This window comes from Euleptes europaea, chromosome 4 (genome assembly GCF_029931775.1).
Source record: "Euleptes europaea isolate rEulEur1 chromosome 4, rEulEur1.hap1, whole genome shotgun sequence".
Taxonomy (NCBI): Eukaryota; Metazoa; Chordata; class Lepidosauria; order Squamata; family Sphaerodactylidae; genus Euleptes; species Euleptes europaea.
This window is the reverse complement of record NC_079315.1, coordinates 106,478,318-106,492,603: the sequence shown is the minus strand read 5'-3', so window position 1 is coordinate 106,492,603 and position 14,286 is coordinate 106,478,318. Positions and strand designations below refer to the sequence as shown.

Genomic DNA, 14,286 nt, shown 5'->3' with positions numbered 1-14,286 from the left:
AAATTCTAAGGGTTTATGAAACATTCCACATTTTACAGATCAAAGCGGTTTCAGAAAAGCACGTCACATAACACTTGAAAAGCAATACAGTGGGCTCTGCACAGCAACGCCCTGCTTAGGTATTATTTCGGGGAGGACGTAGATTAAAAATTCATCTACATTAACCGTAAAATGTTTCTAGGCACCATGCAAAGTTTCAGCACCATAGTATAATAGCACCGTAATTAAAAACAAAAAACAAACTGCTCATTTAACTTAGAGGTATGTGCATCTATTAATTTGTTCTTCTGTAGAAAACAAGAGGCGCGACACTCCAGATGAAGAGTTTCCAGTGACCTCCGGCAAAGGTGGGAATGCTGGAGGTGTTTATCTTTCTAACTCACTTTTGTGGCTTATCTCTCTATATGGAGCTTCAGCAATAGACAGACCACAATTTGTAGGAAATAATTGAGTTCAAAGGTGTTCCGTGATTAAGGTTCTCATGGCAACAGCTGAGTGTCTCATTCCGTCACATGATTGTAGTGAGCGGCCATCACTTGAGACAGATGACCTCAACGGGCACCAGAGATCGTAGGGAAGAGTCATCATTCACATTGAGCAGGTGTTTTGCACGCAGAAGGTCCCGGGTTCAAATTCCCGCATCTTCATTTAAAGGATCTCAGGTGGAGAGGGCTGAGAGAAACTGGAGTCTGAGCTTTTGGAGAGCTGATGGGGGCCATGGGGTGGAAAGATGGGAACATCTGGATATCTATATGAGGAGCGGTTAAAGCACTTAGGGCTGTTGAGCTTGGAAAGAAGGCGGTTAAGGGAAGACATCATAGAGGTCTATAAAATTATGCATGGTATGGACAGTGTGGACAGGGAGCAGCTTTTCTCCCTCTCTCATAATACTGGAATGCAGGGTCATCTGCTCTTAACCACTACACCACACTGGCTCTAACTTCAGTACATTCAGTACATCATTATGCACTTCAAAAGATGTGGAGCCTTGATGAGCACCAGGATGCAGATCTAGACAGACAGCATCTGCATTAGTGGCACACACAGAAAACTATTTCTACATGTGCATTGCCTTGCGTGATCAGAGCGCAGATCTTCACCCAGCAGTGTCTCGCAGCAACCTGGCAGAGTGAGCACAACCTTGACACATGAACACATGAAGCTACCTTATACTGAATCAGACACTTGGTCCATCAAAGTCAGTATTGTCTACTCAGACCAGCAGCGGCTCTCCAGGCTCTCAGGCAAAGGTCTTTAAATCACCTGTTTGCCTAGTCCCTTTATCTGGAGATGCCGGGGATTGAACCTGAGACCTTCTGCATGCCAAGCAGATGCTCTACCACCAAGCCATGGCCCCTCCCCTAAGGCCGATCAGACGTGTGGTGCCGCAACTATCTTTTGAGGACAGAATGAAGGAGAGGGCAGCAGAAAGGTGGACAGGTGGGCAGATAGATACAGGAAAGATAAAAAGAATATCATACAAAAGATATAAAATTTAAAGTAAGCCCCATGTTGCAGATGTGGGTTAAGGGTAGGGATGTATTCTGGCCTTGGAAAGGCTGAAGGCCAGTTGATTAGGTTTCCACTAGGGTTGCCAGCCTCCAGGTAGTGCCTGGAGAGCTCTTGCTATTACAACTGATCTCCAAGTGACAGGGATCAGTTTCCCCAGAGAAAGTGGCTGCTTTGGCAATTGGGCTCTATGGCATTGAAGCCCATCCTCTCTCCAAACCCCGCCTTCCTCAGGCTCCACCTCCAAAACCTCCAGGTATTTCCCAACCTGGAGCTGGCAACCCTAGGTTCCACAGACCTTAGTAGGATAAGCACCAGAAAGCCACCATATTCTTTAATTTTGAAATCTGACTTAGCAACCCTGATTCTCAACCACATCATGGTTTAAGGTGCGGGCGACTCCGAGGTCCCATTTGGTTAACAGCCCTTGATCGCCGGCAAGTGGCACAGCACTGGTTTTTGACAGACGGCGTGGAACATTTGCCGAGACCCCTCAATCTCTCGCAGAACGTCAGCGACAGTTTGTCTTTACTGCAAGGAACACCTGCATTGAGAAAAGAGGCATGTGAGCGTATGGGTGTACACACACAATAGAAGTTAGTAATATTTGATGCCTAAAGTTATGGAACAAGACAGTAGAATATCAGAGAGATGAAAGGGAGTAAGATGAAGTGACCCATCGCTTTAGTGACTGACCCAAGTGAGGACTATAAGAATTCTCCAGTTCCTTGTGTGTGTGTAAAGTGACGTGAAGTCACAGCTGACTTATGGCCACCCTTTATGGGGTTTTCAAGGCATGAGACTAACAGAGGTGATTTGCCAGCGCCTTCCTCTGCGTAGCAACCCTGGATCTAGTGTGGTGTAGTGGTTAAGAGCGGTGGACTCTAATCTGATGAACTGGGTTGGTTTCCTCAGTCCTCCACATGAAGCCTGCTGGGTGATCTTGGGCTAGTCACAGTTCTCTCTGTGGGGAGACAAAGGGAAGGAAGATTGTAAGCAGGTTTAGGTCTCCTTAAAAAAGGTAAAGAAAATTGGCATTTAAAACCAACTCTTCTTCCTTGGTGGTCTTCCAGCCAAATAATAACCAGGGCTGACCCTACATAACGTCTGAGATCTGACGAGATTGGGCTAACCTGGGACATCCAGGTCAGGGCCCCCAGTTCCATATCAGTCCAGAAAAGGCATTGGGCATAAGGTGGAGACTGCAGCATCCTGTGAATTTCTGCTTTTACATAAAAAAGAAAGCACGTTGCTAGGACTTATTATTGCAAACTTAGGAGCTACCACTACTCTTTCATACTTGGGGAGATCCCAGAAGTAGGGTGTTGTACGTGTGGAGGCTTCGGTGTCCCTCTGCTCCTTGCCTGCTTTGAAATGTCAGAATAGATCTATATACAAGTGTGCCAGAATGTGAAAGGGTGACATGCATTCAAGCACACATCCTAAAGGAAGCAACACAGAGTGGATAGACAACATTTACACCTGGATACGTATTCTGATTGCATTGGATATATTAGGGACCCTAATACTTTATAACTACTCCAAACTTTGAGATATTTTTATGGCTATGAGATTTTGACAATTTTATTTATGGCTGAAATATAACATCTCCTCATTTAAGAGGGAAACACACACGGGGATTAGTTTCCCATTTGTACGAAAGCCTAAAACAGATGAGAAAGTCTTGCAGTTATACATTAATTGTTGTCTTGCAAACACAAAGGACCTACAGCCATAAAGATTTTTAGAAAGTTATGTATATTTGTAGTCTGGAATTGTGATAGTTTTGACCACCAAAGAAGGCCATTTGGCCAAAATGCATTTGGTCTGGTCAAAGTCCAATTTTGTGATTTTATGTCTATTTGTGTTGTATGCTTACATGAACATGTTGGTTTGGTAGGCTGTTGCAGGGCCTTATATATGTTATTGATTTTAGCCTTTAATAAATATATACATATTTTGTATTGACATAACCTTTTTTTTATAACCTTTGGCCTTAATGTCAATTTTTTTCTTGACCTTCGGGTACTTAATTCTTTTGCATGGGAAATATGCCTGCTGTTCCCGATCCAGGAAAACCAATTTGTGGAGAAAAGCTTCTTTCTCTGCATGGATCAGAGCAATTTTCTAGATATAATCAATCATCTGAAAGGCCCTAATAGTTTGTGTCATGGATCTTATGACCTTTAATCCTGCTGTTGAGTGTGGCTGGCAGCATTTTAATTTCAGATCATTTTCATTCTGGAGACAAGAGACAAATTTCCATGTGTTCTGAAGTGGAAATGATGTGTACCTAGCCACTGTTAAAGTGGTGTGGACATAGATCTTAGATCAAGACTGTTGTTGCTGTTGTTAAAGCAACATCAGAGCAATCCCAATGAAACAATTTGCGGTACTGGAGTCTGAAGATAAGACAGTATGAGTGGTATGGTTTATACCCACCTGTAGTTTCCAAGCACTCTTCTGGGTTGCAGTTCTGGGAGTCTGGAAGCTTGGAGTGATGTTCACACATGCCCTGGTCCGTAGGTGTGTTGTCTTCCACTCTGATGCACTGCACTGCTCTTTGCTGAACGCCTCCTCCACATGAAGCAGAGCACTGCAAGAGACGCGATCAATTTACCTGAAAACATTTTCATCAGCAATGTCCACATGCATTTTAAGATGATGTGAGATCTGTGATGCTTCGTCAGACAAAGGGTGTGTTGTGGTGGTTGAGAGCAGCAGACTCTAATCTGGAGAACCAGGTTTGATTCCCCGCTCCTCCACATGAAGCCAGCTGGGTGTCCTTGGGCTAGACACTGTTTTCTCTGAACTCTCTCAGCCTCACCTACCTCACAAGGTGTCTGTTGTGGGGAGGGGAAGGGATTGTGATTGTAAGTCGCTTTAAAACTCTGTTGTTAATCCCCAGTTCCTGGTAGTTAGAGCATCTTGGATGGCACAGGGGCTGTAACCTCCAAACCAAAAGCTAAAGGCAGAGCAGGACCTGGGTGGAGAAGAACTTCATTTCCTCTACAATCTCCAAAAGGACTGAAGGAAGGCACGCTCTTTTCCTTCTCGGCTCTGCCTCTTCCGTATTCCCGCTTAAGAGCCCCATCCCTCTGCCAACTTTTTGCTTTCTAGGACTGCACAGTGCAAGGGAGGAGAGGGAGGTGGGAGCCTGGGGACCCAGTGTTAAGTGCCATCAAGTCGCTTTTGACTCATGGCAACCCTATGAATCAATGTCCTTCAAAACGTCCTGTCTTTAACAGCCTTGCTCAGCCTTTGCAAATTGAGGGCCGTGGCTTCTGTTTAGAGTCAATCCATCTCTTGCTGGGTCTTCCTCTATTCCTGCTGCCTTCAACTTTTCCTAGCAGGATTGCCTTTTTCAGTGAGTCTTGTCTTATCATAAGGGAAAGGGAAATGTATTTATTTATTTCATTTACATTATCCATAGTCTGCCTTTCTCACAGGGACTAAAGGAGGATTACACATAGTGAATCAGTACAATCATCAAAATGGGATAACCAATACATTTAAAAGGTAAAGGTAGTCTCCAGTGCAAGCACCAGATCATTACTGACCCATGGGGTGATGTCACATCTTGATATTTACTGGGTAGCCTGTGTTTACGGGGTGGTTTGCCATCGCCTTCCCCAGCTGTTTACACTTTACCCCCAGCAAGCTGGGTACTCATTTCACCGACCTTCAAAGGATGGAAGGCCAAGTCAACCTTGAGCCGACTACCTGAAACTGTCTTCCGTTGGGATCAAACTCAGGTCGTGAGCAGAGCTTTGACTGCAGTACTGCCGCTTACCACTGCACCAGCGTGGTGTAGTGGTTAAGAGCGGTGGTTTGGAGCAGTGGACTCTAATCTGGAGAACAGGGTTTGATTCCCAATTCCTCCACGTGAGCAGCTGACGTTAATCTGGTGAACCAGATTGGTTTCCCCACTCCTCCACATAAAGCCAGCTGAGTGACCTTGGGCTAGTCACAGCTCTCTGTGAACTCTCAGCCCCACCTACCTCACAGGGTGTCTGTTGTGGGGAGGGGAAGGAAAGGCAATTGTAAGGCAGTTTGATTCTTCCTTAGGTGGTAGATAAAGTTGGCATATAAACCAACTTTTCTTCTTCTTCACCACGGGGATTGTTTTAAAGCAAAGCAAATCCGAATCAAAGAGGCGTAAGAGAGCAAACCCTGTTATTGTGCTTAAGATTTACTGTTCTGAGTAGTCCTTTCTTTCAGTCTGAAGGAACCGGCTCTGAAATCTATTTTGCATGCTGGGACCTAGTCCAAGAAGACATTAAATAAAGAAGACTTGATTGTTATTGATATGCGTGGAAAGCCTCCCCCCCCCCCAGCATTAACTTCAGTGAACTCTGGTACGGGTTTAAGGGAATATCATTCAAATTAATGGGTCTATTGTGCCAATTAGTCTCTTTGAACAAAGTAACAGCACCATTCAAAACCCATTTTGCTTTCAGTTTGTTTTTTAAAATATGGGAATGGGAACAGCAGCCAGTGGCTGGAAGACCCCGGAGCTGAGCTCCTGAGAAGTCTTCTGGCATGCCAAAAAGGAAGTGTTGAGCCTGATTAATCAGCCGCCTCTCCCTTTTTCCAGATTAAATGCGCATAGACCGTCGTGATGCATAATGGCTTTGCCTGTAATGGACAGTTAATTGGCTCTGCCTAATAGCCTGCTTTACAGACGCCATACCTCGCTCCAGGCCCCTGCACGCCAGTCCAAACAGGGCTCTGTATTGCAGCTAATGTTCAGCTGTGGCTTGCGTCCTCTTAATTGGCAGTGAAATGGCCTCAGGACTCTGTTGTCACGAACGTCCATGCAATAAGCCGCGCGGGTCTGGAAGCCACCTCCACAGCTAGAGGAGCACTGCATAAGGAACAGAGAGGCAGATTTCGATCGTACCATCACTAGCTGCAGTGGTGATTCTCATGTAGGGTTGCCAACTTCCAGGTACTAGTAAATCAAACAAAAAGGCACCATTGTACTTATACCACACAGGTTTGGAAATCAGTACAAGAAACGGTACAAAATAGCAAATTTCTTATTGGTGACTAGAACAAGACAATAACAACTTACAGTTGTGCAAACAACAATGCACTGAATGAACTAACCTACTAAATATATACATATATACAAAGCATATATGATGCAGTCTCTATGCAAAGTACAAGATGGGTTTTCTTCTGGATAGTAAAAAAGTGCAGATCGTGTAGAATATCCAATAAATGGTATAAATCCACAAAAATGAAATGGGGGACTGCTGTTTCACAGTCTTTTCTTCAGCCCCATATTCAATCACAGTTCAATTGTAAATCAATTACATAATAAAATCTTCATACTATTCAATGTAGCATTGCATCAAGGTAGTTCATCTGTTCCTCCAAGGATACTCTTAAGTGTGACAGACTACCTTGATGCAATGCTACATTGAATAATATGAAGATTTTATTATGTAATTGATTTACAATTGAACTGTGATTGAATATGGGGCTGAAGAAAAGACTGTGAAACGGCCGTCCCCCATTTCATTTTTGTGGATTTATACCATTTATTGGATATTCTACACGATCTGCACTTTTTGACTATCCAGAAGAACACCCATCTTGTACTTTGCATAGAGACTGCATCATATATGCTTTGTATATATGTATATATTTAGTAGGTTAGTTCATTCAGTGCATTGTTGTTTGCACAATTGTAAGTTGTTATTGTCTTGTTCTAGTCTCCAATAAGAAATTTGCTATTTTGTACCCTGTTTCCTGTACTGATTTCCAAACTTCTAGGTACTAGCTGGAGATCTCCTGCTATTACAACTGAACTCCAGCCGACAGAGATCAGTTCACCTGGAGAAAATGGCCGCTTGGGCAATCGGACTCTATGACACTGAAGTCCCTCCCCTGCCCCAAACCCCGCCCTCCTCAGGCTCTGCTCCAAAAATCTCCAGATATTTCCCAACTCAGAGCTGGCAACCCTTCTCTCATGGTGAACCTTGATTGCACTGAAATGCCTGTTTCATGCCATTTCACTAAAAGGCCTTCTACCCCTTCCAGGTTTTGGTGGGTGTTGGGTCCTGGGTGCCAGGGGGACCCTTCTCCTCCCCTCCTCTGCCCACCACTGTGCCTCCCATTTGCATCTCCCTGCCCACCTGCACACATTCTCCTCCCCCACTGCCCACCCATGCATCCTTTCGCCACCCAATTGCTCATTTTCCAGCCCTCCCAGTTGGGGTTGATGGTAGGGTTGCCAGGTCCCTCTTTTCCTACGGCGGGAGGCTTTCGTGTTTTAGTGGGTGTGTGCGCGACGCACACACAGCACTTCCAGTTTAGAGCCCTTTACCACTCAAACTACCACTCAAAGCGGCCCTTTACCACTCAAACTAAGAGGTAAAGGCCCCTTGCGAGGCGGAACATCCAGTTCTAAACCGAAAGTGCCACGTGCACGTTTGCCCGCCGACCCTCAGGCGGGCAGAGGGTGCAATTGCTGGGGGTTTGCCCGCCACCAGCGGGGACCTGGCAATCCTAGTTGGTGGTGGCTGGAGATCTCCTGCTATTACAACTGATCTCCACATGACGGAAATCAGTTCACCTGGAGAAAATGGCAGTTTTGGCAATTGGACTATTGCACTGAAGTCCCTCCCCTCTCCAAACCCCACCCTCCTCAGGCTCCTCCCCTCAAATCTCCAGGTATTTCCCAACCTGGAGCTGGCCACCCTACTCCCAGAGCTCACACACCCTGCCCCGACTGTATTGGACAGTGTGTGCACCTGGGAGCGCTGCCATTGGGAGCCATCACTGCCATTCACTTCCTGCACACCCTCCCTCCAACTGTGACTCCGTTTCTTTGAATATTCAGCCACATCTCTCAAACCACTCAGCATGGCTACCTCAGGGAAGGAAAGAATAATCTTTCAGTGAGTCCCCCCCCTTTTTTTTGAAACCCCTCAGATCATAGGAGGATGCAGGCCAAAGCCACAGCTGAACATTACAAGATGTGCAGCAGCCCTTTCCCTAAAACATCTGCTCCCCTAACCAAGCCTGGAGGAGTCACCGAGCCCTCTTCTCTACGCCCAACTAAGGATGTTCTCCCTTAGGTCACCACAGCCTCCCAAAAATGTGCTTGGGGGACTGTTCAAATATTTGGTGACACCAGCCAGAGTCGTGCTAGCAACAAAATGGAAGGCAGAAGAACGCCCAGAGCTACAGGACTGGAAAGATAAAATTGCAGAATGTGTTATTATGCCAAAATTGACAAATTATGTGAACAAAAGACCTAGCAAAGAATTTTATGACAAATGTAAATTACATTATTTATACTCTTTTCAAAACCGAGGGGGTTACCACATTATGTATTCCCAGTGATGTATTAAGAGTTTGAAAATGTTATAAAAAACATCGCTTTAAAAGGGTTTTTGGATGCCACGGCTAAAAAATGGTTGGAAGATGCCTTCACAGCTAAAGGGGCCAAACAAAGTGCGAACAGTATTTTTTATAACATTTTCAAACTCTTAGCACATCACTGGGAATACATAATGCGGTAACCCCCCCAGTTTAAGCAACTGATTACTGTCTTTTCTGCATATTGCTCGAATATCGTAAACATGATTTAACTTTTGAATCTATGGGATTAAAATATATAATCCACCAACATATTTAAAGTAACTGCTTAGACATTCTAGAAACTGAAAGCATGTAGAGATGAATAAGAATAATTAATCTACGGGCAACTTACTTGTGGTCCCTGGTCTGAAGACCATCTGATTGTCTTTGTCTAGGACCAGAGCCTGGTATTAGTATTGACCTTTAAAGCCCTAAATGGTCTGGGACCTTCATGTCTTCGGAACTGCCTTCTCCAATATACTTCCCAGAGAGTTCTTCAGTCATCTACGGACAACTTACTTGTCCCTGGTCCGAAGACCATCTGACTGTCCTCAACTAGGGCCAGAGCCTTTTCGGCTGTGGTCCTGGCCTCTCTGTCAAAGGAGACCCACATGAACACATGAAGCTGCCTTGTACTGAATCATACCCCTGGTCCATCAAAGTCAGTATTGTCTGTTCAGACCGGCAGCAGCTCTCCAGGATCTCAGGCCGAGGTCTTTCACATCGCCTGCTTGTCTAGTCCCTTTAACTGGAGATGCCAGGGATTGAACCTGGGACCTTTTGCATGCCAAGCAGATGCTCTGCCACTGAGCCACGGCCCCTCCCCGGGCCATTAAAGATCTGGCCCAGTTTCATCAGGCCTGCAAGACTGAGAACAGCAACAGTTTATATGGCTAATACTGTATGCCAGCCTGGACTGTGGGATCCCCCTCTGTTGTTCTGCCACTCAGTCTTTCCACCTATCAGCCCTCTTGATTATCATCTGGGCTGCCACTAACCATTATCTATTTATGGTTTTAATAGTTTTAACTATTACTATTATGCTTGTTGTAAGCCGCTCTGAGCCCTGCTAGATGGGAGATGGCTGGATAGAAATATAAAATAATAAATATAAAATTGTTCTGAATTGTATCTGAATAGAGCCACAGTGAACTCAGTGGTCAAGAATGTTAAGGGCTACATCCTCCTTTCAGCCTACAGCTCTGACCATGTCTGGACCATATGCCTCTGAGAAGATTGAAAATCTTTCAGCATTTTTAAATCTGCATGAACTGCAAATACAAAAGATATTACATGTGGTGAGTACATGGTTGCATAATGAGAAAGAAAATACATCCATGGATAATTGTGAAAAGAGACGTTTTTCTAAGAATTGTGGATGGTGTGCACAAAGAGCAAAATAAAATAATATAAATAACCTTGATGACAGGTAGAAAGACAGCTGCATGAAAATTATCTCTATACTTGAATTTAAAATAACTCCAGTGAGTCTTTATTTAATTAGATCCCCCTTTTGACTTTCTTCCTTAATGATACCAGCTTTGACCAGTTTGGTTGTAAAGTGGTGAAGATTGTTTGGGGGCTAAGAGGCAGCTAGGACAGAGAACTACTTGTGGGTGCTGGGGGGGGGGCACATGTCCTTTTTGCAATTCTGCAGCACCCCTCATGAACACCTCTTTCTGCAGCTCTCTGGATTAAGGTCAAAGAATTATATGTCTTTAGATCTCTTTCGGTACCCAAAAGGTAAGTTAGGAATGCAGTAAATAAAACACAGTCGAGGGGCATTACTTTGCTCCATTCTCCAGCTTTCCACTGGGCACAAGGAGGAAGATAGCACCTTCGGGCTGGATCAGGTTTCTTAATGTGCTGGCAGTTGGATTCATTCTTGGTGCTGCACTCCACAGCTCTCCAAAAAGCCCCCACGCCACATGTGGTGGAACACTGCAAAAATTAAAAATAAAAAGACAAAGAAATAAACCTTCAGTTCTACAACTTTGTAATTACATTGCTGCCATGGCCTCTGGAGATGAAGTTATCTCCTCATTTACAACCCACGGGAGGCAGAGAACAAATGCAATCAGAAGCTAATTTGCGCTGTCTTTCATTGCAGGCATCATATTTAATACAGGCAAGAAATTAACAGAAAATGAGGGCATGTCGGCTCGGGGCAGAGGCTGCAACATCTGCAGCATCACAAGCACTGAGATCGCAATCTTTGCTGAACTTGAGGACATTTAAAGCTCTTATTGAAAGCCTCAGCTGTTCTTTCTTCTAAATCCTGACAGCTCAGAAATGAGGGATTCAAATGAGAGACTCCAGATTGGAGTCCGCCGCTGTTAACCAGTACACGACCCTCGCTCTCAATACGTAAGATTTTAATCCCTGCCAAACTAACAACTCTCCCGTCCCATGCTTCACCCAAACTGTATATTCTACAGCATAGTTAAATTGTGGGACTCCCTGCCTCAGGATGTGGTGATGGCTGCCAACTTGGAAGGCTTGAAGAGGGGAGTGGACATGTTCATGGAGGAGAGGGCTATCCATGGCTGCTACTAGTAAAAATGGATGCTAGTCATGATGCATACCTATTCTCTCCAGGATCAGAGGAGCGTGCCTATTAGGCGCTGTGGGACACAGGCAGGATGGTGCTGCTGCAGCCGTCTTGTTTGTGGGCTTCCTAGAGGCACCTGGTTGGCCACTGTGTGAACGGACTGCTGGACTTGATGGGCCTTGGTCTGATCCAGCATGGCCTTTCTTAGGTTCTTATGTAATATGCAGATCCTTCCTTGCCCAGCATTAAGAACTCTTTAAATCCGACAGCTCTTTTATGTAACTTGTGATTATTCTAATCCACTTCCCCCATTCTGTCCTATAAACTACAAATGAGAACGGAGATGAGAACTATTTTCCAATAGACTTTCAAGGTCACTTCAAATGGAAAGGATTTCTCCAAATGGATAGCACCTCTGTGAGGGGGGAAAACACCCTCTCTGGATCACGGTATGCCTGTTTCTGTGTTTATAGACACAGTGAAATAAAATTCTAACACATAGGGTTGCCAACTCTGGGTTGGGAAATTTCTGGAGATTTGGGGATGGAGCCGTGGGAACGGCAGGGTGTTGTCAGGGGAGGGACCTCAGTGAGGTAGTATAATGCCACAGAGACCACCCTCCCAAACAGTCATTTTCTCCTTCATCTTTGTAGTCTGCAGTTAATACTGGGAGATCTCCAGGTCCTGCCAGGAGGTTGGCAACCCTAAACTAGAAGCCTGCAGCCAGAGATCTGGCTGGTTCAAAACAATATGAGAAATTCAGAACCCCACACCATGTGGGGGCCCAGGGCCACCACTTTTAAGAGAAGCCTGCCACAGGTGAAACTTTTCTCAGCGTGGAGCTATGGAGGAAAAGCAGCTAGGGTTGCTATTTTTCATCCTCTTCCCTCAGCCCCCATCCTGTGGTCTATCTAATATGTAAGATTTTGGGGTGAGGAAAGAGTTCGCCCCCCCTCCCTTCTCTGGTGCTGTGGCACCAATCTCTGCAGCAGCTTTTAAAGCTAAATTAACCAACACCACATGCCATGTGTCTCTACTTAGTAAGGTTTTTCACTAGGGCTGTTGAAAAAAAATCGTTAAAATTTGGATTCGGCAAAATTTGGCCCGTTTTTATTTGGGAAATGCCGAAGTCCGAACTCCCCCGCTTCGGGTCCGTGCAATTCAGCATGAGATCCGGAGTTCGGGGGAAAATTCGGCCGAATAAAGCCATTAAAAACACAATTGCGCCTTTCCGTGGCTCCGGGGGGGGAATTTTTGGGGGTAGAGGTCTGAAACTTTCAGTGTAGCTTGAGGGGACCCTTCTTGCAAGAACCCCCAAGTTTTGTAAAGATTGGGTCATGGGGGGCTGAGATATGGGCCCCGAAAGGGGTCCCCCCTCCTTAATGTGCATCTCTGACAATGGGGGTTTGCAATTAGCAGAGCTTGCCGCCCATGCCCAAAGCTCCCAGCCCGGACAAACAGCTGAGCTGCGGGGAGCAAGGGCGGGGCAGGTGCAAAGAAGTTTGCAAACCATGCAAAGCATCACATTTGCAGCCATGCAAACTATGCAAAGCAACATGTTTGCAACCATACAAACCATGCAAAGCAACATGTTTGCAACCATGCAAACCATGCAAAGCAACATGTTTGCAACCATGCAAAGCAACACCTGACACCTGGGAGTTTGCAAACCATGCAAAGCATCACATTTGCAGCCATGCAAACTATGCAAAGCAACATGTTTGCAACCATACAAACCATGCAAAGCAACATGTTTGCAACCATGCAAACCATGCAAAGCAACATGTTTGCAGCCATGCAAAGCAACACCTGACACCTGGGAGTTTGCAAACCATGGAAAGGGACAGAGGCAGCTAGCTATGCATAAGGAGCAGGAGGGGGATGGAATTTCCCCTTTTGCATCGGACTCAGGACCAGACAAATGCATTCTTTAAGTCACAATTTGAAAACCAGTTTTGAGCAAGCATCAAAATAGACCTAACCGATCTTATGAATGAGGGAAAACCTGAGGACACACAACTGAAGCCCCCCCCCCTCAAACCAAAGAGAGAGAGACTCGAGGGGGAACACGCCCCCAGGCAGAACGGGCGAAAGCCCCCTTTGTCTCCCCCCCACCCACAGAAACTGTTCCCTCCCCACACACACACAGACTCTGCTTCCCCCCCCCACACACACACACAGGAGAAAAATTATAGAGAAAAGCCCCAAAATGGGTCTTACTGTGGATGTCTTCTCTTCCATCAGGGGGCACCCCCCCGCAGAACAGGCGAAAGCCCCCTTTGGCTTCCCCACCCGCCCACAGAAACTGCTCCCTCCCCACACACACACAGACTCTGCTTCCCCCTCCTCCACACACACAGGAGAAAAATTATAAAGAAAAGCCCCAAAATGGGTCTTACTGTGGATGTCTTCTGTTCCATCTTCTTCGCACCTGCCCTGCCCTTGCTCCCCCGCAGCTCAGCTGTTTGTCGGGGCTGGGAGCTTTGGGCATGGGAGCTTTGGGCTGCTAATTGCAAACCCCCATTGTCAGAGATGCACATTAAGGGTGGGGAAGAAGACCCAGCTTGGCCACCGATTGGCCGCAGGAGAATGCTGCTTACTAACTGACGGTTATGCTGCTGCGCCGAACCCCGAATTTGCTGAATTTATTTGCCGAACACCCCGAACTCGCTGAATTCGGCTCCCTGTTTTCCCGCCTTTTTTGAGTTCGGTTCCATCCGAACTAAAAACCGCCGAATCAGGGAAAATTTGGCTGTTTTTCGGTTTGGGACAAACCGAATCAACAGCCCTAATTTGCACTGGAAACTCCCCAGTTTCAACTTCGGCTCAATCAGAAGCTTCCTATGGGG

At 45.8% G+C, this 14,286-nt stretch overlaps 1 protein-coding gene across 1 annotated transcript in view; it reads right to left on the bottom strand.

Annotated features, from left to right (window-relative positions):
- Window positions 1-1,886: 1,886 nt before the first annotated feature.
- The window catches only part of ADAMTS12 (ADAM metallopeptidase with thrombospondin type 1 motif 12), a 207,670-nt gene continuing 195,270 nt past the window's right edge, over window positions 1,887-14,286 (bottom strand). The window contains exons 21-24 of the mRNA XM_056849064.1: window positions 10,675-10,827; window positions 6,203-6,376; window positions 3,952-4,105; window positions 1,887-2,053 (exon numbers count right to left, since the gene is read on the bottom strand). Coding sequence (XP_056705042.1) covers window positions 1,887-2,053; window positions 3,952-4,105; window positions 6,203-6,376; window positions 10,675-10,827 — 648 coding nt within the window. The remainder of the gene's footprint in view (window positions 2,054-3,951; window positions 4,106-6,202; window positions 6,377-10,674; window positions 10,828-14,286) is intronic.